General features: G+C 37.4%; 1 protein-coding gene across 1 annotated transcript in view; it reads left to right on the forward strand.

Annotated features, from left to right (window-relative positions):
• Nucleotides 1-26,211, forward strand: part of LOC124722397 (inactive hydroxysteroid dehydrogenase-like protein 1) — a 143,545-nt gene that overhangs the window by 101,838 nt on the left and 15,496 nt on the right. The window contains exons 2-4 of the mRNA XM_047247568.1: nucleotides 5,182-5,304; nucleotides 7,502-7,612; nucleotides 20,305-20,525. Of these exons, the coding sequence (XP_047103524.1) occupies nucleotides 5,182-5,304; nucleotides 7,502-7,612; nucleotides 20,305-20,525 (455 nt within the window). The remainder of the gene's footprint in view (nucleotides 1-5,181; nucleotides 5,305-7,501; nucleotides 7,613-20,304; nucleotides 20,526-26,211) is intronic.

Here is a 26,211-nt window from a genome sequence, read left to right on the forward strand (position 1 = left end):
GCGGTGCAGCAGTGCGGATGGCAACATCAAGCTGCGCCGCTCTGTGCAACAACGAAAGAGTTACGCGCAGTGTCGGTACATCAGAGGAGGTTCGTTGGTGAGCACTCTGTTCGTCGGCGTTTCTCGTTTTCCGTAATTACTGACGAGCGCTGGCGCACACTGGGGCATTTTTGCGCACCTTCGAACATAATGTGCAGTTTGCGCAGTGAAAGAGATGGGTGTTGTTCTGTTAAACAGTGGTTTTACCCGGCAAGGTCAAGTATTCCAAAGAAATGCATTACCTGCATTATTTCCTGCCAGTTTCAGTTGACTAGTAACACTTTAAGTGATAACTTGATGTCGAACAAAAAGTATGTACCGCTAACAGTTAACGAAAAGGTTAAGGTAATCGAGGCGAGTGAGAAAGAAAGACTCTCTGTGTGCGAAATAATGTTGCGTTTCAAATGCGGTAAAACACATATTTTGATACTTTGAGAGAAAAAAGGATAAGATACGGCATGAGTGAATGAAAGGGAACTGGCAAATGAAATGAAAGACGAAGGAGACAGGAAACGAAAAAATTGACATATGTAGGAACGATTCGCAAGTGCGCGGGAAAAATATCACTTTTGTCTCGACGCATGTTGCAGAATGAGGCTCTAGAAGTCACTAAAGAGTTTGAAAATACGGAGTTTAAGGCAACCACAGAATGGCTGGGTAGTTTCAAAGGCTTCAAAGCTGGGCTCAACATTGAGCGTGTGTGTGTGTGTGGGGGGGGGGGGGGGGGGGGGGAGGGGGTGTAGGAGGAGAAATAAGGATGTGCAGGAAAGAGTAGCAACACAATGGAAGACAATACTATACAACTTAATTGCCAATTATGACCCGAAAGACTTATTCAGTGTCGACGAAACTGGAGTGTTTTATCATGCATAGCCTTCAAAATCTCTAGTGGTTCGAGGTGAAAAGTGCACCGTGGAAAAATGTCCAAGGAAAGGTTCATTGCTCTGCTGTATGAAAACATGTTAAGTGAAGTGGAGAAGCCACTGCTGAGTGGAAAAGCAGAAAAACCGCGTTGTTTCAGGAAGAATGGCTGGGCACTTTCAGTGCCAAAATGGAAAAAAGAGGAAAGCGCTAAGTTCTCCTTTTCCTAGACAATGCAACCTGCTACCGGAGAGTCAAGTTATCAAAAGTGAAATTGGCTTGGTTTCCGCCAGATTCAACCAGCGTTACACAACCGATGGACCATGGGGTTATTTACACATTATAGGTGATTATTGATGCAGTCTCTTATTCTTAGTGCCGGCCGAAGCGGCCGTGCGGTTCTAGGCGCTGCAGCCTGGAACCGCGAGACCGCTACGGTCGCAGGTTCGAATCTTGCCTCGGGCATGGATGTGTGTGATGTCCTTAGGTTAGTCAGGTTTAACTAGTTCTAAGTTCTGGGGGACTAATGACCTCAGAAGTTGAGTCCCATAGTGCTCAGAGCCATTTGAACCATTTTCTTATTCTTAGTGTTCAAGAAGCCGAAGGTGCATTTGCTTTTGCACTGTCAGTTATTGTCCTGGATGCAAAAACTGAATTCGGTTGGCAGTAAGGGAAATAAAGCTCGAAACTCTTACGAAGTGCTTCAACAAAGCAGTGTTTGGACGACGAGAAAAAGACACCTCTCTGGCCATCAAAGATCAAGGAAATGCAGCAGCAATTGCTGAATTAATCAAAATGCAAAACATTTCATGTAGTGCAGATAACTAGATTCGAAGTGACGACTTTCTGTCAACTCATTCCACTTTTGCTTCAGCAACAGATTTAATAGAAATCCGCGACGTAGAAGATGAAGACTGCTTGAATACTGCTCAGCAGTGTGGGATCCGTACCAGATAGGGTTGATAGTAGAGATAGAGAAGATCAATGGAGAGCAGTGCGCTTCGTTACAGGATCATTTAGTAATCGCGAAAGTGTTACGGAGATGATAGATAAACTCCAGTGGAAGACTCTGCAGGAGAGACGCTCAGTAGCTCGGTACGGGCTTTTGTTGAAGTTTCGAGAACATACCTTCACCGAGGAGTCAAGCAGTATATTGCTCCCTCCTACGTATATCTCTCGAAGAGACCATGAGGATAAAATCAGAGAGATTAGAGCCCACACAGAGGCATACTGACAATCCTTCTTTCCACGAACAATACGAGACTGGAATAGAAGGGAGAACAGATAGAGGTACTCAAGGTACTCTCCGTCACACACCGTCACTGCAGCAGTGGCTTGCGGAGTATGGATGTAGATGTCGATATAGAAGAGGTGCAAACTGATGTCTCTAGAAAAAGTAATAGACCTGAAGAAGGTATTGCATTCATAGACGATGTTATGCAATTTCCAGCATACATAAATGCTCCCAAACAGTTGGAACTATTGCAAAGTGCGAAAAATTGCATAGAAAAAACTATTTTGAACAAGAAATTCAAACAGGTTTCCCTCGTTCATTTGTGGCGAAAAAAAAAAAAAAAAAAAAATGAAACATAAGGCAAATAAACACAGGAATAATATGTATGTACATACAGCAATAAACGAATTAAAGGTTAGGGTAAAAATACAGAAATGCCATACTATTTATCAGTTTGTGTAATAGTCTAGTGTTTTGTTGTACAGTACCAGTATACACTAATTGAACATCTACAGTGTGGGAGTGAAGGTATATAAATACATGTATAATTACAAATTTATATTTTTGTGCATGATACCTGAAAATTATTTTGTAGCTAGTGAGTTTTGTGTAATCCAGAAACTTGTCCAATTTGGCAAAATATTTTACTCTCATGCGATTCCGTTTTGAGTTAGTTGTACTGTGTATTCATGTGCAGTGTGAAAACATACCAAGGTTTGGGTGAACATGTCGTATGTGGGTATGGAGTCATTACTGCTGTAATGATTCAGTTTTGCATTGTCTTTTGGATAAGGTAGATGACTCCATACCTAGATATGATGTGTTCACCCAAGCCTAGGAATGTTTTCAAATTGCACTTTGATATATTTCCTGTTTGTTTTTAGTAGTCAGTAGTTACTATTATGCACTATGTATTAGACGTGGTCTTTATTGGTTTCTTCAGATTAATCTGTTTATGATGTATAAATCAAAATGCCTAATTAAATAATGTAGCCACTACACAATCTCTGACTTCCATGTGTTTTTATAGCATCCATAAAAGCACTAATTCAACATTCAGGTCACCCCTCCCTTTATTAGTGCAAGAGGAGGTTCCCAAGCTAAAGATCTCCATCCTACAGATGGATTACCATCAACTGTGTCTGATATTTCATCTGACATTGTAGGTTTGTCTTTGATTCAGCCTATGATATTCATGTATGATCTAGAAATCAGGAGCTGTAAATTGCCACCTCACCACCCTTATCTGGCTTTGAACATCTGGCTTTGAACATGTTGTTCCTGAGTTCTGTGTTAGCTTGATATGATTTATTGACCCAAGCCATTCAGGCAGTTTATTGAAAAATGGAAAATAATCTGAAATCAGAACAAAAATAATGGGCAAGATATTTGCCAAATTACCCCCCCCCCCCCCCCCCCCCCCCCCCGGATAATTTATTTTCACAACTGGCCAGTTTTGATATAGCATATAGCAGCATTCAAACTGTACACTTGAAAATATCACAATGGCTCAATGTAAAAACTGGCTAGTTGTGAAAAGAACACCTTCAGTTGTATGTGGCAAAAATGCTATCATGCAAAGAATTCATTATGATTGTAGCAGCAAGCATGTTAAAGCCAATGGGCAGGATGTGTACATGAAATATGTATTCCTTTAAAATATTAAAATATTCAAGAAACATTTTTTCATAAATGTGGTAATTCATTCCTTTCTAAATAAATTTTCCCTTCTGCACATGAAAAACCTCAGAAATGAGTCACATTATCTACTTTTACACATTTTATGAAGTCTGAAATTCCTACTATGCTAATGTAACTGTTTCACACTTCTGCATCAACTTTGTAAACCTATTTCATATTAGCTTTCTATGATTTTACCTGCATCCATAGCGAATGTTGCTAATGCATACCTGTGAAGTGGCCTTTGATGGGGGAAGAAATTTTCAATCTTAGTCTTTGGCTGGTGAACGGGGGAGAGGCGATGACCTAAAGTTACTGATGTAAATTAAATTCCAAAACTCTCCTCAGTGTCACATGAAATGTTTATGATGACCCATCTTTTGGAGGAGGAAGTTAAGTCTGGGGAATGCACTGGTGCTATTTGAGAAGAAGTCTACGTGCTGAATCCTGATTAACCCTCCCTTTTTTCATCATACAACACAAACCTGGCACAAAACTATACATACACCCATTACAGTCACCTACACTCAAAAGGTACACGTAAGACACAACTTCCACACACCACGTGGAAAGAGGCCACTGTGCACAAAGAAATTAGCTGCTGAATAACAACTCTGGTTGTCGCAGCCAACAATGCCAAATAACTATTTCTTTCTTTCTTTCCTGCCTGGATTTCATTTACAATTTTTACTGCTGTTATTCTGTAGCTTCATTGGGTTTGCTAAGTACTTTTTTAATGTTATGTCTGAACTGTTAGCTTTAAAAGTGCCCCTGGGATGAAACAAGTTCGATTGAAATATGTACCTTGTAATTAAAGGATTAGTAGCAAGGCACAATATCTGTATGCTGAGGCTGTAATGCCGCAGAAAATGAAATTTTTGATCATTATCATACTATTAGGTACTGCCTTGAGTTAGGGAGATGAGGTATTTATACTACAACTTCACTGAAAGAACAGATACATTGATAGTGCTCATCCTTATGAATCTAGGAATAGCTAATTTAGTAATAAAGGGAAATGTTGGGAGATGAAAACTGTAGGGGGAGATCAGTAAGCAGGTTCAAACAGGTGTAGGTTGCAGTAGTTGTGCAAAGATGAGAAACTCGCAAAGGGTATTCTAGTGTGTAGAGCTGCATAAAAGCAGTCTTCCACAAAAATATATCATTGTTTCTCAATTGTATGTTGCTCACTATTATTTATTTGTTTTTAAATGTGTTCATGACTATTGTTTATTTGTTCTTTAATCTGTTCACATGTGATTTATTTATACCTGTAGCTGCCTGTGTTTCATAGAATATAGAGACTATTGTTATTTTGTGTCAATGTTCACTTTTTATTTACAATATCATATTTATCATCTTTACAGTGGTTACTGGTTCAACAGATGGTATTGGTAAAGCATATGCGCTTGAGCTAGCAAGACGTGGACTCAACATAGTCCTTATTAGCAGGAATCAGCAGAAGTTGGATGGTGTTGCAAAAGAGATTGGTACTGTGATTATATATGATATATATTAAGAATATAATCTATATTTAACATATTTTCTTAAAATGCTGGTTTCTCATTTCAGTGTGTGATCACATACAATTTTTAACCAAGAGAGTCACAAATTCTCTAAGTTCACATATTAGGGCACTGTACACATAAGAAAGTAGGTGACTGGGCAATATGCAATGGCAACAGGCAGCGTATTGCGTAACACACCAGCCATTAGTATCATTTCGCAATATTTGTATGCAGGATGCAATATGAGGTGCACCCTAAATAGCTAACAATTAGTTTTATATCAGTATTTGCATGGTGATAGCTGTTTGGTCATTGCAGTGTTCATTATGGCTAATATAATACATACACTTCAAATGTTAAATCAATGAGGTTAGTGTTAGTGTTATATGTACACACCTTTTTTCCTATTACAACACAACTCCACTAGAAGTGCACTAGTGTGAATAACACAATACACTTATATTTGTATACATTGATACTCTTCCTTTGCTTAGCACTGTCTTTACTTTGACATAAATTATGATATTATTTCAACATATTAGTGTATTTATTTTTGAATTTAGAATTTTCTTGTCAGTTGCATACATTTTTTAGTTTAGAAATAATATAGTCCTGCCTAATAACATTGTTGATTGCAGCTGTAAGGAATATTTTGGAATCTTTAACACAATAGTGTGACATACAAATCAGCAAAATTTACTGGGTATGCAATGTGCAGCTACTCCTTGTATACAGGGCGTCCAAGGACGAATGGTCAGAATTCAAGTATATGACAGCAACAATCATTCAACGCAGAAAAATCCAATAAACATGGGCTGTAAAATGCATACTTTAAGAGCTAGGAGCACTTCTTTGTCTTCGATACTGTGATAAAAATCTCCTCTACTGCAAGTTCTTTGCTTTACATATTTTGAGATGCAGTAGTGTGGACCAAAACAAGAAAAAAATGTCCAGGCAACATGGGCTCTGGAGTGCATACTTTAAGAGCTATGAGCACATGTTTGTCTTCATTACTGTGAAACACATATAGTCTACTGAACAAGTTCTTATAGCTCTTAAGATATGCATTTTAGAGTCCATGTTATTGTTGTTTTACTACCTCCTCACAAAATATAGAAAGCAAAGAGCTTGCAGTAGAAGAGATTTGTTTTACTGTATCGAAGATGAAGTGCTCTTAACTCTTAAAGTATGTTTTTTAGAGCCCATGTTTACTAGGCTCTGCTGCTTTGAATGATCACTGCTGTTATATCCCTGAATCAGGACCATTTTTCCTTGGATACCCTGTATAATCTTCTCAGTTTGTTTTGTATATCAACAGTGAGAATTAAAGAGAGAGGTAGGTAAAGCTTTACACTCTTTGTTCCTTCTTTCTCTGACAGTTTCTCTGTATTTTTCTCCACACTTACATCCATTCTTATCCAACCAATACACTTTCCTTTTCTTACCTGATCTGATCTTAATTGTTCTTTGTGACTTATCCTCTTCAATAATGTTTTAGAAATCTCTGGTGGTTCATAACCTGCATTATGTTCTCATAGCTCTTACTATACTTTGTTTTCATATGTAACTTGTATCTATGTGTTACTGGTATATCTGAGAATCTTTCGTTTGCAGTTGCTATTAACTTTGGTGGTGCTGTATGCATACTGACAGTCAGTCTATATGTGTCATCTATCTGTAGCCTCCTTCCTGCCAGAGTTCAAAGGTTTTCCTTCTTTTGTTTGCTTTACTTACACGTTTTTATTTGCAAGTTCTTTTTCTCCAAACAATTGCACACTTGCCTTTATTTACATCTAGTATTATCAATGTGATTTATAAAATGAATATTAATAGTTGTGTGCTTTTAAGAATGATTATTAAAAATAATGTTTATTACTGTATTGTCACGGGCCTATGGATAATTATGATATATAAAAGATTAAAAAAAAATACTAAACGGTATTTATCTCTAACAGCTTATCTTATAGTGTAATATATCAGAGATAATTATACACATTTCATCAGTCAATCTATCCATCCTGGTATTACCTTTCATGAAAAGCAAATTTTTCACTCCAGGTAACTGATCTGCATTGCAGACAATCAGTAAACAAGCAGTAATATTTATTATTTGCATACATTTTACAGTATTGTGTGTGGTTTATGATGTCAGCTAATAATTCATATTTTTGCTTTACAGAATCAAAGTTCAGTGTACGAACAAAAACAATATCAGTAGACTTTAGTAAAGGAAAGGCAGTATTTGATATCATTGAATATGAACTCAAAGACATCCCTATTGGAATTTTGGGTAAGAGCCTAAAAAATAGAAGTTTACTCCTGCAGAATGTGCTATTACTGTGTTTGCAGTTAATGAAGGGGCTATATTTTTCTGTTAAGAATACATGTCCCCCTGATTAGATTAGCTATTAGATTAGATTAGATTAGTACTTGCTCCATAGATCATGAATACGGCACTTCGTAATGATGTTGGCAGCATAATTTACCCCCTTCTGAGCCAAAGTTAGAGTAGTCATGTACAGAGCTCTTTAAATAAGTGTCTGCAGGATGATCTTGGATGAGCTCCAGTAATTATTCTGATTGCACGCTTTTGTGCAATGAACACTCTTTTACCCAATGATGAGTTATCCTAGAATATGATGCCAAACGAAAGCAGAGAATGAAAATAGGTGTGGTAAGCTAATTTACTGAGATGTATATCGCCAAAATTTGCAATGACCCTAATAGTATAAGTAGCTGAACTCAAATGTTTCAGCAGATCTTCAGTGTGTTTTTTCCAGTTCAACCCCTCATCAATGCATACACCTTGAAATTTGGATATTCTACCTTAGCTACCAATTTCTGATTGAAGTCTATATTTATTAATGGTGTCATTCCATTTACTGTGTGGAACTGTATATACTGTGTTTTGTCAAAGTTTAATGAGAGCCCATTTGCTGAGAACCACTTAATGATTTTCTGAAAAACATCGGTTACAATTTCACCAGTTAATTCTTGTCTGTTGGGTGTGATAGCTATACTTGTATCATCGGCAAAAAGTACCAGCTTTGCATCTATGTGAGTATAGAATGGCAAGTCATTAATATATATTAAGAATAGCAGAAGACCCAAGACCAAACCTTGTGGCACCCCATTCTTGATTGTTCCCCAGTTTGAGAAATCACCAGTTTTTTATATATTATGTGAACTGCTTATTTCAACTTTCTGCACTCTTCCAGTTAGGTATGATTTAAACCATTTGAGTGCTGTCCCATTAATACCACTGTACTTGAGCTTATCTAGAAGTATTCCATGATTTACACAATCAAAAGCCTTTGAGAGATCACAAAAAATCCCAACAGGTGACTTCCAGTTACTCAGAGCATTTAATATTTCATTATTGGAAGTATATATAGCATTTTCCGTTGAAAAACCTTTCTCAAAACCAAACTGATATTTTGTTAAAACGTTATTTTTAAAAAGGTGTGAAGCTACTCTACAATACATTACTTTTTCAAGAATTTTGGATAAGTCAGTCAGAAGAGAGATTGGGCGGTAGTTGTTGAAATCGGACGTATACCCTTTCTTATGCAGTGGTTTAACAAAGGCATACTTCAGTCTATCTGGGAAAATACCCTACTTCAGAGAGCTATTACATATATGGCTAAGAATCCCACTTATCTCTTGGGAACAAGCTTTTATTATCGTGCTGGAAATTCCATCAATTCCATGTGAGCTTTTGTTCTTGAGAGAGTTTATTATCTTCATAATTTCAGAAGGAGAGGTGGGTGGAATTTCAATTGTATCAAATTGTGTGGATAAGGCCTCTTCCATTAACTGCCTTGCTTCTTCTAATGGACATTTAGATCCTATTTTCTCTAAAACTTTTAAAAAATGATTATTCAAAATGTTTTCGACTTCCGGCTTTTTGTTTGTCAAGTTTCCATTCACTTTGATGGTAATGCCGTCATCCTGTACTCTTGGTTGCCATGTCTCCCTTGTAATAATATTCCAAATTGTTTTGATTTTGTTATCAGGCGTATTAATCTCAGACATGATGCACATGCTTCTGTACTTTTTAATAACATTTCTTAATGTAGCACAGTAGTTTTTATAATATTTGGCTGTTTCTGGGTCATTACTATTTCTTGTTGTTACAAAAGATTTTTATTCCTTTAGTAAGCCAAGGTTTTTTGCATGGTTTCTTATAATTAGCTTTAACTACTTTCTTGGGGAAACAGTTTTCAAATTCTCTTACAAGTGCATCATGAAATAAGTTATATTTTAAATTAGCATCGGATTCCTTGTACACCGCATCCCAGTCTAACTGCTGAAGATTTTCCCTGAAATTTCTAATTGTTGAGTCATTAATTAAACACACAACTTTGGAGGGTAGTTTTGAATAACTGAATGGAGCTATGTCATATACTGTAACTAGCTGAGCACCATGATCAGAAAGGCCATTCTCAACAGGACAAGAATTTATGTTTCTAAACTTTTCTTGGTCTATAAAAGTGTTATCTATCAATGTGCTGCTGTCCTTTACTATCTGAGTAGGAGAATTAATGACAGATGTCAAATTGAAAGAACCGAGCAAGACTTCCAGGTCATTCTTCCTATTACCCTCTTTCAGTGAATCAACACTGAAGTCCCCACAAATAATAATTTGCTTTCCCCTATCTGACAGATATCACAACAAGGCATCCAAGTTTTCCAGGAATAAATGAAAGTTTCCTGAAGGGGACATATATACCGTTACAATATAAAAGAGCCCTCCTTCAGTTTAAGTTGACAGGTACATGCTTCTATGCGTTGCTCAAGACAAAACATTTTTGTATTTAAGCTTTTTACACAGTGATAACTTTTGATATATACTGAGATCATTTTAATGGAGCAGAAATATAGAACTGGCAATGGGCATATTGAACAAATTACCTCAGAATTTGTCTGAAGTGTTTTACAAAACCATAGGAAACATAGCTCAAGCTATTTAGATGCCTATTTCAAGGTAAACAAATGCCAGATTAGCTCATCACACGTGAACTAGTTCACAGTTGGGATTGTTAAAAGTAATGAATCATCAACTTTTACATTTGAATAATACTAAGTGTTATGAAGGGGGAGAATCAAAGGATACATACAGATAGATACATAAAGACACTAGTGAAGGGAAGCAGCTATCATGAACAGCTTTCTCGAATCACATAACTAGCACAATGTGTGTACTCTAGTTTATCTGTGCCATTATAGTTTACATTACAGTATATAGTAGTAAATAAACATTATCTTTTATGGGCACTTCTTGACAGTAACTGAAAAAAGCCTAAAGTAATTTCCAAGTATGCTAACATGGGGGGAAGATGAAATGAATAACTATACTCTGGTCAGTACTTTTTACCTAGTATGCCTGAAGTTTCAGAGAAAATTATGCATAAGAAACTAATTTAATTTGTAGAAAGAATAATATTCTGTTGAGGTCACAACATGAATGTAGAAGGTTAAATTAACACAGACTGCACTATTTGCATGTATAAACTGTGCAGTAGACCTAAATATGATTGACAATAAACAGTTAACAATAGGGATATATTTACATTTGTGTACTGCTTTTGGCATGATTAACAACAAAATCTTCCTTCCTAAGTAAGAACATTATCATAGGAGAGGATGATCTAACAAGTGAATCAGTTTACTACTCAGTAATCAAGAAGAATTGATGTTAGTGAAGTACACTGAACAAGGAAGCCACTGAAATACAATCATCTACAGGCACAATCAAATACAGCATGCTCCATGGCATAGTTATGGGATCCCTTCTCTTTCTTCTGTACATCAACAGAATGTGCAAAAAATGAATACAGATAAGACTCTTATATGCTGATGATACAGCAATTCTGCCAGATATTGGGAATAGTGATGAACTACGGCAATCATAAAACAAATTGGCAAGTGACCAAATCATGACCAATTGAACACAAATAACAGCAGGACATCAGTTGGAATTTTCTGTCACCCTAAAACAAGAACGCACATAAATGTGCTATTTCCATTAAAGAAAAATCAGCAAAAAGCAGCACAGAAATGTTTTAGCTGTATGGCTATAAGATTACATAAAAAAGAAATATATTGGGCATGTTAACTGTAAGATAAATAGACGGTTTAAATCTAAGTAGCTCTGAAACCTAGTATTGTGGCTGATATTTTTATGAGTGCTTATTACGCTTATGTTATGGCCCATCTATACTGTCCAGTATCAGTCAGTAAATTCAGAATCGAAAGACTGTTAGAATAATGAATGAAAGTAAAACAAGGATTCATATAAACACTTCCTTCACACTATTTAATATACTTCCATTAATGCACACTTTCAATAGAGAAATTCTGATATTCTTTAAAATAAATCTAAAAAAGAAAGATAAAAGTCACAAAAAAACCTATGCGCAAAAACATCATACCGGAGTCAGCCAAAACCCTTAACAGTACAAATGCTAATAATAAACTCTGGTAGAAGACAATGCTTCATATGGGATGGAAACATTTTAACAAAGTACCACAGACCATAAAAGCAGTCTGGGAAATAAATATCTTTAAATATACTAGATGTTTAATAATTGTATTATTTAAGTAATTTATTTTGTAAATCCAATACATAATTGTACTTTATTGACTTGGTTTGTATCTCTAATATAAAGTGCTATTGTATATAAAAATGATGATGATATATGTGTGTGTGTGTGTTTTTGTGTGTTTGTGTGTTGAGGTGCATAGGAAATTGAGAAGACAGGATGTCCAAGATGGTGAATTACTAGATTATAGATCATCCCACATGTAGGTAAAGTCATGGTCTGGCTTGAATACTGATCTTGGAGATAAGCACTTAACATCTACATCTACATCTACATTTACATCTACATTTATACTCCGCAAGCCACCCAATGGTGTGTGGTGGAGGGCACTTTTTGTGCCACTGTCATTACCTCCCTTTCCTGTTCCACTCGCGTATGGTTTGCGGGAAGGGCAACTGCCAGAAAGCCTCCATGAATGCTCGAATCTCTCTAACTTTACATTTGTGATCTCCTCAGGAGGTATAAGTAGGGGGTAGCAATATATTCAATACCTCATCCAGAAACGCACCCTCTTGAAACCTGGACAGCAAGCTACACCGCGATGCAGAGCGCCTCTCTTGCAGAGTCTGCCACTTGAGTTTGCTAAACATCTCCGTAACGCTATCACACTTACCAAATAACCCTGTGACAAAATGCGCCGCTCTTCTTTGGATCTTCTCTATCTCCTCTGTCAACCCGACCTGGTATGGATCCCACACTGATGAGCAAACAATAAAGGATCCTTCTTTCTATGTATCACATGAAACACATATTGCTTGGTAGTCAGTTAGTTGCACATTTATAGATCACATTCAACATAAACATCAAGCTGTAGAATGTATCTGTTGAGCAAAATAAAGTAGAGACAAAAAATGGCTACATGCTGGTCATTTACAGATTTGTGATAGACTAATTATTTCTATTCAAGAATTTATTTATGGTATAGAAAAAGTTGTTAAGGAGAAACAAAATTAATCTACATATGGAAACACTTCTGTCATCTGTTGGACATTTTATTTCCTTGAGCAGATTATCAAAGTGTTTCATGGTTCAGTATTGCATTCCTTTTTGTGTCAAACTTTAATTCACTAAAGGGAAATTCAGATAATTTTACCCTCTGATATTGTGTTGGTGAATATCTCTGTTGCTCTCAAACTGAAATGGATTGCTGAGACACATTTCATGAGTGAAGAAATGAGGGGGGGATGCAGCTTGATGGAGCTGTCAGGCAGAACGTGAGCAGATGAGATCTGTGATGTTGGAGTCATTATTTGGTGAGAAGACATGTTGTCAAGCCAAATTTTAAATCTGGGACCTGCTCCAGTATCTATTGTGAAGGAAGTGCAGTACTCATGACTGAAGAGATGAAGACATTATGATGCGACAGTAGTCCCCATACAAGCCACACAGCAGAACCCATTGGTTTAGGTGTAGTTGATGCTGCCATGGGCAGAAGGGATAAAATTAGTACCTGAAAGGTGTGTCCAGCACACTGTCATGGCAAGCATGTTAGGGAAAGGTTGAAATGGCTGAACCCAGACCTGAATCAAGCTGGAAACATGCCAGTACATCTTGGTTGGAGGCTGGGTCAAATCTCATGGGGATCTGGGACAGTGTGTCCACATTTACATGTAACATCACTGTTCAAGAGTGGATTGAATAATGAAAACTAGAAAAATAAAGAAACCAGTGCTGGAAGCAATGGGCGATCCTGTATGGTAAAGCAATGTTTAGGGCCAAAAATCGTGAGTTATGGGTGATGATCAGTGACAAGATGAAATTCCTGTCCTTAAAGTAATATTTTAAATTTCTGAACTGGGTAAATAATAATGAGGACCTCCCACTCTCTTTGAGAACTGAGAGACAGATAAGGTCTTAGAAGCACATGCTGTAGGGCGTTGCAATCAGGGTATTTATGGGATAAGACTGTGGTGATATCATGGGGATGTGTCAGTTGCTACCATAAGAGGCAAATCAGGGGTGTATGCTGCAAAACATGATGTCTACTTAAGATAATCTTTTAAAACCTGGAAAGCTTGTCTACAGCTCAGTAACCATTTGAAATGTGCAACTCAGCACTGCATCTAGCACAGTGGGCAGAAGAGTTCTGCTATGGTTGCAATGAGTCAGCCATAATAGTTGCTCTTACAAAGAAACACTTTTAAATCTTTGACATTAATGGTGGGCTGCAGTTTATCGATTGCTGCAACAAAATTCTTCATTGTTTCCAGTCCATTTGCTGAGAGTTTAAATCATGAATTTGTTAAGAAATGTTGCACAAAAGAACACTTGCACATGATGCATTTAAGCCCTCTTGATGCCAGTCTCTAGGACAAACATTTTGAAGGTGATCCTCTGGAGTTGCATCTATGATTAATAGATCATCAAGATATGCAGCACAATTCTGAATGCCCTGCATTAGCTGATCCATAAAACGTTGAAATATGGAATGAACTGAAGACTTCTGAAAGGTAACTGATTGTAATGGTAAAGGCCGTATGCAATGTTTAGCACTAGGTAAGTTTGTGATGCTGCATCAAAGGGTATTTGAAAATATGCCCCTGCATGGTCAGTTTCACAGAATAAAGTGGCATGAATTAATTCTGCAAAGAGCTCATCCAGGATCTGTAGAGGATAAGTTTCCACTTCATCTTGGGCATTGATTGTTACTTTGGAATCACCACAAAGTCTCAAGGTGCCACTGGATTTGCATACTGTTCCCAGAGGAGTAAGTAGCTCATTGAGCATGGGGAAAAGACATTAACACCTCTTCATGTGTGAACCTATCCAGCTCTCTTTTGAGGCCATTCTTAAGAGCCAAGGCTTTGAAAAAAATAAATAAATAAATAAAGTCTGCCGTCGCTTTTAGAGTGGTGTGAACTTAAAATCAGTTGTCTTTGCTAGTCCATATGAGAAAATTTGAGAATAATCATCACAGAGAGTCTTCAGTACAGCAAAAGCCACTTTGGATTACATGGTGTGCACTGTTTCATGAACAGTAAATCCAAAATTGTGGAAAGAGTCTGTTTCAAAAACATTAGCTATTTTGGTGTTAGCTATCACCAGAAAATTTACTGGATCCAGTGACTAGGTTATAAATAAGTAATCCTGGAAACTTTCCAAGCAAACGCACATGACAATGTCCAAAGAGTGAAAAATTTCTCTCATCTGCCTACAATGGTGGCGACAAAAAACTTAAGTAAGTAGATATGTTTAACAATCACACAGAAGCGCCAATATCCAAGAGTAAACTCACAGTGCTTTTGTCAATGAATGTATCTGTGTTCTGGGCTACATTATGATAAATCAGTACTTCTGTACATAACTCACACACTTGTTTCACTTTCGTAGGTTGGGACATACAAGAGAAGTATCAATCATTTTTTAAAAAATCAAAAAGAAAACTTTTCAAGTATTATTATTTTATGGAAGAAACTTGTGACTTTTGATACATTGGGGCATTAAAAAACTCAGTAGCGACAGATGGAAATTTGTGCCATACTGGGTTCTAACCTGAATTCCCGCTTTATGTGAGTGTTGATCTTAACTGCTTCGGCTATCGAAGCATGTCTCTAGTCTGACTCGAATCTCCATATGCTGCACACTGCAGATTAGTATCCCCTGTTCATCATTCCTCTTTGCTCACAGCCCTACTGTATTCCTGCAAGGGGCTGGACATTATTCTGCATCTGCACTGAAAGGCTGATATGCTGTCAGGAGCATATATTCTACAGGTGTGGTGTCTGTTCCTTTGGACATGCCTGTCCGAAAGAACAGGCATTGTACCTTTATAAAATATTAAATGGTTCATTTATTTTATTTGACATGTGAAAATAAAAGTAGCTCACTTGTGTGACTGTTCTATTAGAGTGATGTCTATGTTGACATGTACCCAGAAACATGTATCATACATAAACATTGGATATTCTACTGTCATTCAGACTTCACAGATTTTTGTAAAGCTTATCATAAAGATGCTCACATTCATATGTGGTACCTATTTGTAGTAATGGATATAAAATTAAACTGAACATGTCTACACTTCAGTTATTCCAAGACTGGCAGCAGTGAGAAGTGACATGACGTCTAACACATTCTTCCAACATCTGCCTACCAACCATAACTAGGGCAGCTAGACTCACTAAAAGTCTTACAGAATGTATATTTAATGTGTATAGGTCCCAAAACAATATGTTTGTTTTCTTGGCTGGTTAACATCATAAAAATATCTAAACCATACAAGGTGTTCAGAAATTCCTTCTACAAACTTCTGGGACTCTTAGAGGGGAGTGAGTACATAATATTTTGGATAAGAACTCATTACCAGAAACATATCACTTCTGTTCTATTACCGTTTCAGTTCAGATGTTTAAGTCATCCACTTCTGCTTGAGGAATTGAATTAGACCTGATGCAGTACAATTATTAGGTAACAATTTGAAAGGAGATATAACAAAACATCCATTTATCACTTAAGTACATTTGTTTTTATTAACACGTAAACATTACATGTTTATGTTATTCCAAAAGAAAAGAACCCAGCATACTGTATATACAGAACAGCACTGATACATTACAACAGCAGCTTCATGTGGCAACCACCAACATTGTTTCAGACTTTGTACCTGTGAATCATATTCTGGTACACCTCCCCATCCCACCTAGTGTCTCTTCAATTTCTAGTGCAGCAGCCAGAACTTATGCCAGCAGATCTTCCCCTGTTTCAAGAGGAGTCTTGTAAATTAAACTTTGCATCTGACCGTACATCAGGTGACCATCTGATGTATACACATTGTCCTTTCTACCCTATTGTATAACAGAGCAAGCAACACTGAGACTTTTCTACTTCCCTCAGCAGAAGTGGACATATTACACATCGAATTGAAACTGTCAAAGATCTGAAATGGGTTGTTTCATGACATGGGTTTTTGTTCAAAATATTATGTACTCAGTCCCCTCTACAAGTCCTTGAAGTTGTAACGAGAATTTCCAAACACCCTGTATGTTCTTTTTGTGTAAGAAAAGAATGCAAATGCTACCTTCCTTAAATAAAATTTGTTTCATCGGTAATGTATGTGGTAGACTTTGATTTATTGGTAGAATACTTGGGAAATGGAGTCAGTCTGCAAAGGAGATTGCTTAAAAATCACTCAAGCAACCCATTCTAGAATGATACCCAAGATTGTGGGATCCATACCAATAGTGGATATTGAACATATACAGAGAAGGGCAGCACGAACAGTCACAGGTTCGTTTGACCTATGGGAGAGTGTCACAGAGATGCAAAAGGAACTGAACTAGCAGGCTGTTGCCCAAGATAGATGTAAACTATCTCAAGAAATCCTACTTACAGAATTTCAGGAACTGATTTTAAATGATGACTCTAGGAATATATTAAAACCCCCTAAGTATTATTCTCACAGAGATTGTGAGGACAAGATTAGATTAATTACAGCATGCACAGAGCCATTTAAACAATCAGTCTTCCCATGCTCTGTATGTGAATGTAACAGAAAGAAACCCCAATAACTGGTAAAAATGGATGTACCCTCTGCCATCCACTTCACATAGGTCTGCAGTGTACAGACATAGATGTAGATGTAGTTTTTTATGAGGTCATTTGGGCCACTGAGCAGGTTGGAGTGCTGCCAGAGGTGGCATAAATCCCACATAATCAATGCCGGAGAGTTGACTGCCACAATGCCTTCTTCCATCACAAACTCTGGTCAGCATGGACAGTTTCATGGGCTTGAGCTAATCACGTAACTTCCATCAGAGGGGGATCTGATTTCCTGATGTGGTTCATCACTTCCAAGTTGGGCATAAGCCAACACTATAACATCCCTAATTAGAGAGAGTGTGAAGTTATGCACACATGAACATTTAAAATTTCATTTCTCCATAATACCTTTAAGTCAGAAGCCCAATCTGCTTATGACTGATTGCAGATCTTTCTTAGTGAAAAAATACTAATGTGGTTGCAACAATATGTGTCTTCATTGAAAATGTTTGTATAGCAAAGAAAACAATATAGTCAACTCAAATTCTGCTGTAATAATTAACGACTGGTTCAGGTTACTTATCTTGACAAGAACATGGCCTTTTGTCTTTCTGAATTGAAAATTTGACCTGCTGAAAAATATAATTGAAGTTGTTCTCTGTAAGTGTCTCACTCTTCACACTGTTTGTTGGCTGTTGGAAAGACCATACACATAGGTGGTGAGGGTAACATTCCTGCTACATTTCTTAATGTTTGCACTGACCATAACATAGCTGTCATTAGCTTCTGATAACCAAGCATCGTTTGTGGTTTGTATTAGGAGTTGCTGTAATTTTCCCTGATTGAAAAACTGCACTCTCACGTAATTATGAAATTGTTTACTGTCCAGTTTGTATGCTTCACAGGTCTCAAGTCATCAACATAGGTGATCTACTCATAAAGACCATACAGTTATCCACAATAAGAGTTATATAAGGGTGAACATTAATAAAACTGATAAACTGCAAGGACAGATTATTGACTGGAAATGGAAGAAATATGTGTCCAGAAATGGACATTGTGCATGCAATGACAACAAATCATTCTGGAACACAGTACAGATCTGCATCACATCCACATCACAACAGATGTTCGAAGTGGTCTCCATGGGGTGCCTCACTCTTCCACACATTCCAGCCTCTCTCTGAATAGCATCACATGCATTGTGAACATTCTGTTGAAGGGTCTGCACATAAGGAACTGGTTCAACATACACAACACCTTCCAGATGCCCACAGATATAAAAATTCAGGGGGTTTAATCCTGGTGATGTAGTAGGCCATGCTACAGGGCCTCCACATCCTATCCATTATCCAGAGAAGATGTTGTTGAGGTGCTGGCAAACTGTAATGCAGAATTGGGGTGGTGCTCCATCATGAAGAAACCATATAAGCTGTTGTATTGCCAAAGGCACATTCTCAAGCAGCCCAGACATAGTATTCTACAGGAGGTCCAAGGACATTCCTCCATTGAGGTATTGTGAAATAATAACTGGTGCAAGTGTGTGGTCACCAAGAATCCATACCCACACAATGATGCTGAATCAGTGCTGATGAGGTGCCTCAATCATTTCTCAATGATTGTCTGTAGCCCACAGATGACAATTATGCAAATTGATTATGCCAGTTGTGGTAAAGTTTGCTTCATTGGTAAAGAGGATTGATGACAGGAATCCCATAATTGTGATAGTCTGGTTCTTAAACCATTGACAAAATCCTTCGTGTAGAGGGAAATCCACTGCTGATAATCTTTTCACTCACTACTGCAAGTGATAGAGATAGTAGCAATTGTCATGCATGATACACATAACCATACTTTGGCTTACACCATGTTGGCAGGCTACTTATCTGGAGCTTCTACTGGGGTTCGTCTCAATGTCCTGTAGAACCTGATCCTCCAAATATGGTGTACACACAGTCTGCCACCACCCTGCATATTCGTCTGTCTGAAAGGACCCATAAACACACAAATTCCAAAAAAAGACTTTAAATGTTGTGTAATATTGTGGTGTCTGTGAGGGTACTTGCTTTGATGTAGCCTTGCTGTCTCTCAACCATTTTCATCTGCTTGGCTGTACAAAAACACCATCTCGGCTTGTTTCTGACATGGATACTGGACCATTCTGCTCCTTACAGTAGCTATGTCAATCATACAGCCTGCAACACACAAGAAACATATGGCATGCGGTCAGAGGAACTTTCATTCTTCAGTGCCATCTACTGTGACAATGATGCTTTTCCAGACACATGTTCATAGGTTTTTTTTCCCTCCATTACCAGTCAGGAATCCATCCCTACAGTTTGTTGCTTTTGTTAGTGTTCACCTTGTATACTACATGATACTAGGAACAGTTTAAGCTATTGTAAGTCCATACTACCAAGCAAAGTCCAGTCCAAGTCATATCGAAGTTCTGTATACTTCAACTAGAGTCTATGGGAATCTCACCATAGCCAATATGATAACACTCATGGTACACACTCCAGTGCTCACTTCATAAATGCTTACATTGGCCCTCGGATGGCTTATGTGGTGGAGTCTGGCATGGTGCTATCAGAGGGCCTGGCTGAGGATCAGTATCATCTGATAGTGGGGAATAGCAACAGTAATGTTACATAAGCTATTCAATATCCATGGTAATGTTGGTTGGTACCACTAAAACCTGTTAAAATATAACTTGACTCACATCCCTGAAGGCTGTGTTTCATTAAGAGATTTATGGAGCATGATGTATGTAGGAATGAATGAATGAATGAATTCTTGATTTATGGTTGTTTTACTGTGTGAAAGTCTATATAAGAGCTGCTCATTTCTGTTTTACAAAACAAAAGTGATTTCAACTGAACTGTGCTTTTCATTCCAGTAAACAATGTAGGTCGCATGTACACATATCCAATGTATCTAACAGAAGTGCCTGAACAAGAATTATGGGACATTGTCAATATCAATATTGGTGCTACAACGTTGATGACTAGATTGGTGCTTCCACAAATGCAGCAGAGGAGAAGGGGAGCCATCATTAATGTTTCATCAGGATCAGAGCTTCAACCACTCCCTCTCATGACTGTATATGCTGCCTCAAAGGTGATGTGTATGAATATCTACATTGACTTCAATAGTAAGATATTTCAGAGATCTGTTAATTTTATTCTGTATCTTTACCTGGATCCAAAATGAACTATAAAGCAACAGCAGTTATGTGTAGTTTAGGATTTCTGTCATACCATGCTTGATAAATTGTCTTAGTTCTAAATTCTAAATCAACTGCTTACAGAATTCATATGATTCCTGCATAAGCAGGAAGTTTTCTTTTTAAAAATATTAAGTCCATGCTATGTAAGTATCTTCTTTTAATTTTCATGATGGTGTACTGTGAAGTCTGTGAATAAGGTTCAATCTAGAAAGGGAAGTATGAGGGTGTCTCTCTTTATGTTAATGTTCATACATTGAAAGTTTTCACATCCTGTCTAACATTTCTTCAACATCTGTTACATAGTTTTCAATTTTATGAGTTACAACCTATATCTGAATGTTCTTTCCATTTCTGTCTAATACAATGTATGTACTGATTTTAAAGCTATTTGGCATTTGATCCTTTGCTGCATTTCTTATAGTCCAAGTCTACCCCATCTGTGGTTGTTTAACACATCTTCCAACTTCACTAACCTTTCTTTGGAATCCAAAAGTTCTGCAAATTAAAAAAGTAGTAGAAGCAGTTGAATTTCTAAGATTGGTGTTATTGCTCATTTGGCCTAACTTTGTGTTGCATTGTGAGGACACAAAAAAGTAGGTCTGCATGCTTCATCGCTTGAAGCCATTGCTAGTGTTTCCTTAGTCTTGCATTCCACCTTTGCTGCAATACCAGTCTCAAAAAACCTAGCACATCCAGGCTATTGACAAACAGAGCTAAGGTTTTGTAAATGACACCATGGCTGCCATTTTACTAAGAAATTATTTGTTTGTAGAAACCCAGTATTGCAGCCGGCCGGTGTTGCCGAGCGGTTCTAGGCATTTCAGTCCGGAACCGCGCTGCTGCTATGGTATCAGGTGAGAATCCTGCCTTGGGCATGGATGTGTGTGATGTCATTAGGTTAGTTAGGTTTAGGTAGTTCTAAGTCTAGGGGCTGATGACCTCAGACGTTAAGTCCCATAGTGTTTAGAGCCATTCGAAACATTTGAACCAGTATTGCAATCTCAGCTGTGTGGCCATTAAAGGAGAGAGTATACATGGTCTGACACTCACATCTTGCAATGCACATATGTGAAATGAAATGCTGGAAACAATAATATATTACTTATACTGTGTTTTACCATTACTTATATTGTGCTTTGCCACTTGCCAAAACCTAAAAATCATCTGACATACTGAGTGTCTCTCCTAAGAGCCATTAGGGACATCTTCTCTGATGTTTCAACAGATATCTGCAGTTCTGTATTTGCAATGAGTAGTTGGAGTCACCCCAAGCAAATACTGCTCATCATGTAATTCATGCATTGCCCACTGTCATTGGAAAGCTTTGGTTTGTTTCCTGCTGCAAGGAAACTCATTTTTTAAAGTGGTCCCAAATTATTGTAGTGTGATATTTGTTTTATCGACATCCATTAACAGACAGTAAAACACTAAATCAGCACCTCAGCAGTGGTGTCACTGTCCTGGCCTGTGCTGAATACTATCACTATGCAGCAGTGCTGCTCAGTCACTGCTGGAGTACTGGTTATTCTTCACATTTTACTGTCCCTGTTAATACCTAACAATATAACAAATATCACACTGGACTAATTTTAGACTGCTCTGTCAAAGAGGCACATAAAATTCTATTTTAAATGGAATACAAATCAACACTTGTTATTGACACTGGGCATCACATGGAAGATGTGATGAGCAATATTTGTTTGGGCTGACACCAGCTACCAAAGGCAAAAATTAAATTCCAGATATCTGCTGAAACATCAGAGGAATGCACTTGATGACTCTTAAGAGGGACACACTGTTTTTGCATGTCATTGCAATCCATAAACAGGGTCTTAAACTGTAAGAATGCATCACATTGAACAAGAATGAAGCTTATATATCACGAAAATGGTGTAAATTGTACATAATTTCACTCTTGTTAGCATGTTTTCCATGAATCACAACAAATAGCAGTAAAACACATTCACAGGACATATTTTTTTCTGTCATCAGAGATGAACTTTGCACAAACATTTAATATTACAATATCAGTTCTAAATTAGTTTACAGAAATTTGGTGTTCTATATTGTAATATGTTCATATGATTTAAGGAATGGAATAAAAAATTTATTTACCAGGGAGAAGAGTAATAGAATGTAGAATGTAAATTATCGTCTCTGAAAGTTAGAGTGGCTTGGAAGCTCATAACTTCTAGCACACATGCCTGTAAGAATTGTATATGCTGCTTTACCAGTTCATACATTGTATCAGATGCACAGTCACACAGATCACACCCCAAAACACTGCTCATAAACAGATTGAACGAATAAAACAATACAAAGTATAAGTAAAACCAAACAAATTAATGTATACATATATGCTGAGGTATTTCCTACTTCTTACAGAACATTAGTTGTACAATAATTTAATATTCTGAAGTATATTATAATGCTGTAAGGTAATAATACTGATGTATTTGTGCAACTCTTTGGTTTTCAAAATGTGTGGCAAGAACAGGCAATTGAAACTAATTGGTTAAACGAATTATCCAATATTAATGGTGATTTACTAAAATATGTTACATATGTTAATTTACAGGCATTCTCACTGTAAAATGCATATGGGAGTACACATGAGTTTTGTTTTAAGGGATATTCCTATGTTCAAACTGCATAAATAACAAGTATTCAGTGTTTAACATGAGACCGATATATGATAAAAAGTAAATCAGATAATGTGTTAGAGAGAGAGGGATAGGGGAGGATGTAATCACTTGAGTGCAACCTTATGTTTGTTATCTTTTATTGTTAGCACATACTAGTGACTGAAAATTGTACAAAAATCTTGTATTTCTTAACTCAGTATGGTTGTTTGGTAGTCATTTCCATGATTTTTAAGGTAATTGTATACAATCATTTCATCAGGTAGGTTCATAGACCTACTTTTAAGCATTGTATGAAGAATTTTTATGGCTGACTCTATTTTATTAACTTTATATTTGTTATTGCTTAAATGTTTTCTAAAGTGGTGGTACCAGTCTCTGGGTGACTTTTGTGTGAACAGGGTGGGCATTCAGTGATAGATTTACAGAGTACATCATGCACACAGACAGCAGTACCGCCACCTTTAGTAAAAATTTAAGTGATAACATGCTCAGAGTTAGTAATATAGATTCAGCCCTATAAATTATTGATACATTGCCTAACAGCAGAATTATGAATACATTTACATCTCAAAATCAGTCAGGTGATTTACTGAACAATAAGACAGAGTTAAGAAATAGGAGATTTTAGGAAACTTCCAGTAAGTATGATGCACTAATAGCACAAAAACTAAAGGCATGAGTTTGCACTCAAGGGATTACCCATCTTCTCTCCCTCTCTTTCTAACCCATTAGCTGAATTATCTTTATATCATATATCTATACCATGTAAAATATTGTGCTGTTGTTATTTATATAGTGTGAGCATATTTATATTCCTTACAATAAAACTCATGTGCACTCTCATATTTATTTTATTCTTAAAATGCCTGTATGTTACTATGATTAATGTATTTTAATAAATCACCATGAATGTATAAGCAGAGCTGTTGGGTGTGGTCTTTCACAGACCAGTGTGCTTGTTTGGTTCATGTGTGACACTGTACATGGGGGTAAAGTAGTATATATATAAATATTACTGGCTGTGTGCTAGTAGTTATGAGCATCCAAACTATTTCAAGTTTTTCAAAACTGATAACTTACATTGTATTACAGCTCAATTTGGCAAATAATTTTTCTATTACATTCCCTAAATCATGTGTTTGTATTATAACATAGAAATTTTTGTCAACCAATTTAGAACTGATATTAAGTTATTCTGATATCAAATGTTTACTCTGCAATGTATGATCTCTGATGACAGCAGAAAATATCACATGTGAATGTGTTTTCTTGATAACTCCCTGAGTGTACATGAGTAGTGATTCGACATGATTCATGCAAAACATGACAACAACAGTAAAAGTAGGTATAATTTATGCCTTCTCACATAAAGCCTCACTCTCGTTCCATGTAAGTGCTTTCTGGCAATTAAAGACCCAGTTTGTGGATGTGATAATGACATACATACACTAGATGACAAAAAGCATGGGATACTTGTTATATCCTAGCCAGTAATGCCACCCGAGCCCACTGCCAAAAGGTTGGCAGCATCAAAGTCCGGACGCCATCCGCATAAGCAGCGTCAGCGAGACAGGAAATCGCCGCAAGTCTGCACGCGCCACCGCTGGCTTCTGGCTTCTTAAGCACTGGAGTCGCGAGCGCTAGGACAGTTCTGTATTCGCCGCTCAGTTGTATACTCGCCACCGAATTGTGTACTGGCTAGTCAGTTGTGTGTTCATCGCAGCAGAGTTGTTGTTGTCGTCAGCCGATGCTGACCTAGCCGCTCCGACTCGAACTAGACAGATTTCTGTAGACACGGAATTCACTACTGTGTTTCTGTATCTTCGTTAATAAAGATAAGTACCGACTTTTATTTAATCAGAGTGTTTGGGTTTTCATCTTTCTGTTCACTGTTCCAGCGGACCGGTCGGCCCGCTATTAAAAGTGTGGCGGTGACTTCGTAAGCCGTTTCTACAGCGAATTGTTTGTCGCTACGAACGCCACCACAAAAATACTAATATGTGCATATAGTTACACAAGGTATAAAAAAGCAGGGCATTGGTGGTGCTGTCATTTGTACTCAGGTGATTTATGTAAAAAAGTGTTCAACATGATTATGGCCATATGATGGGAATCAACAGACTTTGAACATGGTACAATAGTTGGACCTAGATGTATGAGATGTTCTATTTCAGAAATCATGAGGGTCTCAGTATTCTGAGATTCACAGTGTCAAGAGTGTGCTGAGAGTACCAAATTTTAGGCATTACCTCTCACCACGGACAACACAGTGGCCAACAGCTTTCACTTAATGACTGGGAACAGCAGCATTTGCATAGACTTGTCAGTGTTAACAGACAAGCAAAACTGAATGAAATACCTGCAGAAATCAATGTGGGACATATGAAAAATGTATCTGTTAGGAAGTGTAGTGAAATTTGGTGTTAATGGGCTATGGCAGCAGATGGTTGACACAAGTGCCTTTGTTAACAGCATGGCATCATCTGCAATGCCTCTCCTGTTCTCGTGCCCATATCAGTTGGACCCTAGATGACTAGAAAACCATGGTTTGGTCAAATGAGCCCAAATTCAGTCAGTAAGAGCTGATGATAGGGTTTGAGTGTGGCACACACTTCACAAAGCCCTGCACCCTGATTGTCAACAAGGCACTGTGCGAGTGGGTGGTGGCTTCATAATGGTGGGAACTGTATTTACATGGAATGTACTGGGTCCTCTGCTCCAACTTCTGGACATGCATACCTCATGGAAATACAATACTCTGAAAGCTTGTTGAATAACTTCCACATAAGTGCTGGGAACATTCTTTGTAGATTCAACTGGGAAATACTCATATTTGAACAACACTCTCTTTGCACCTACATGCTGCTAGCTCAGTCACTGAAACACAACAGTCAGCTGAATGCCGAGTGAATGCAGCCCGACATTAGGCATA

The sequence above is a fragment of the Schistocerca piceifrons genome, chromosome X (genome assembly GCF_021461385.2).
Source record: "Schistocerca piceifrons isolate TAMUIC-IGC-003096 chromosome X, iqSchPice1.1, whole genome shotgun sequence".
Taxonomy (NCBI): domain Eukaryota; kingdom Metazoa; phylum Arthropoda; class Insecta; order Orthoptera; family Acrididae; genus Schistocerca; species Schistocerca piceifrons.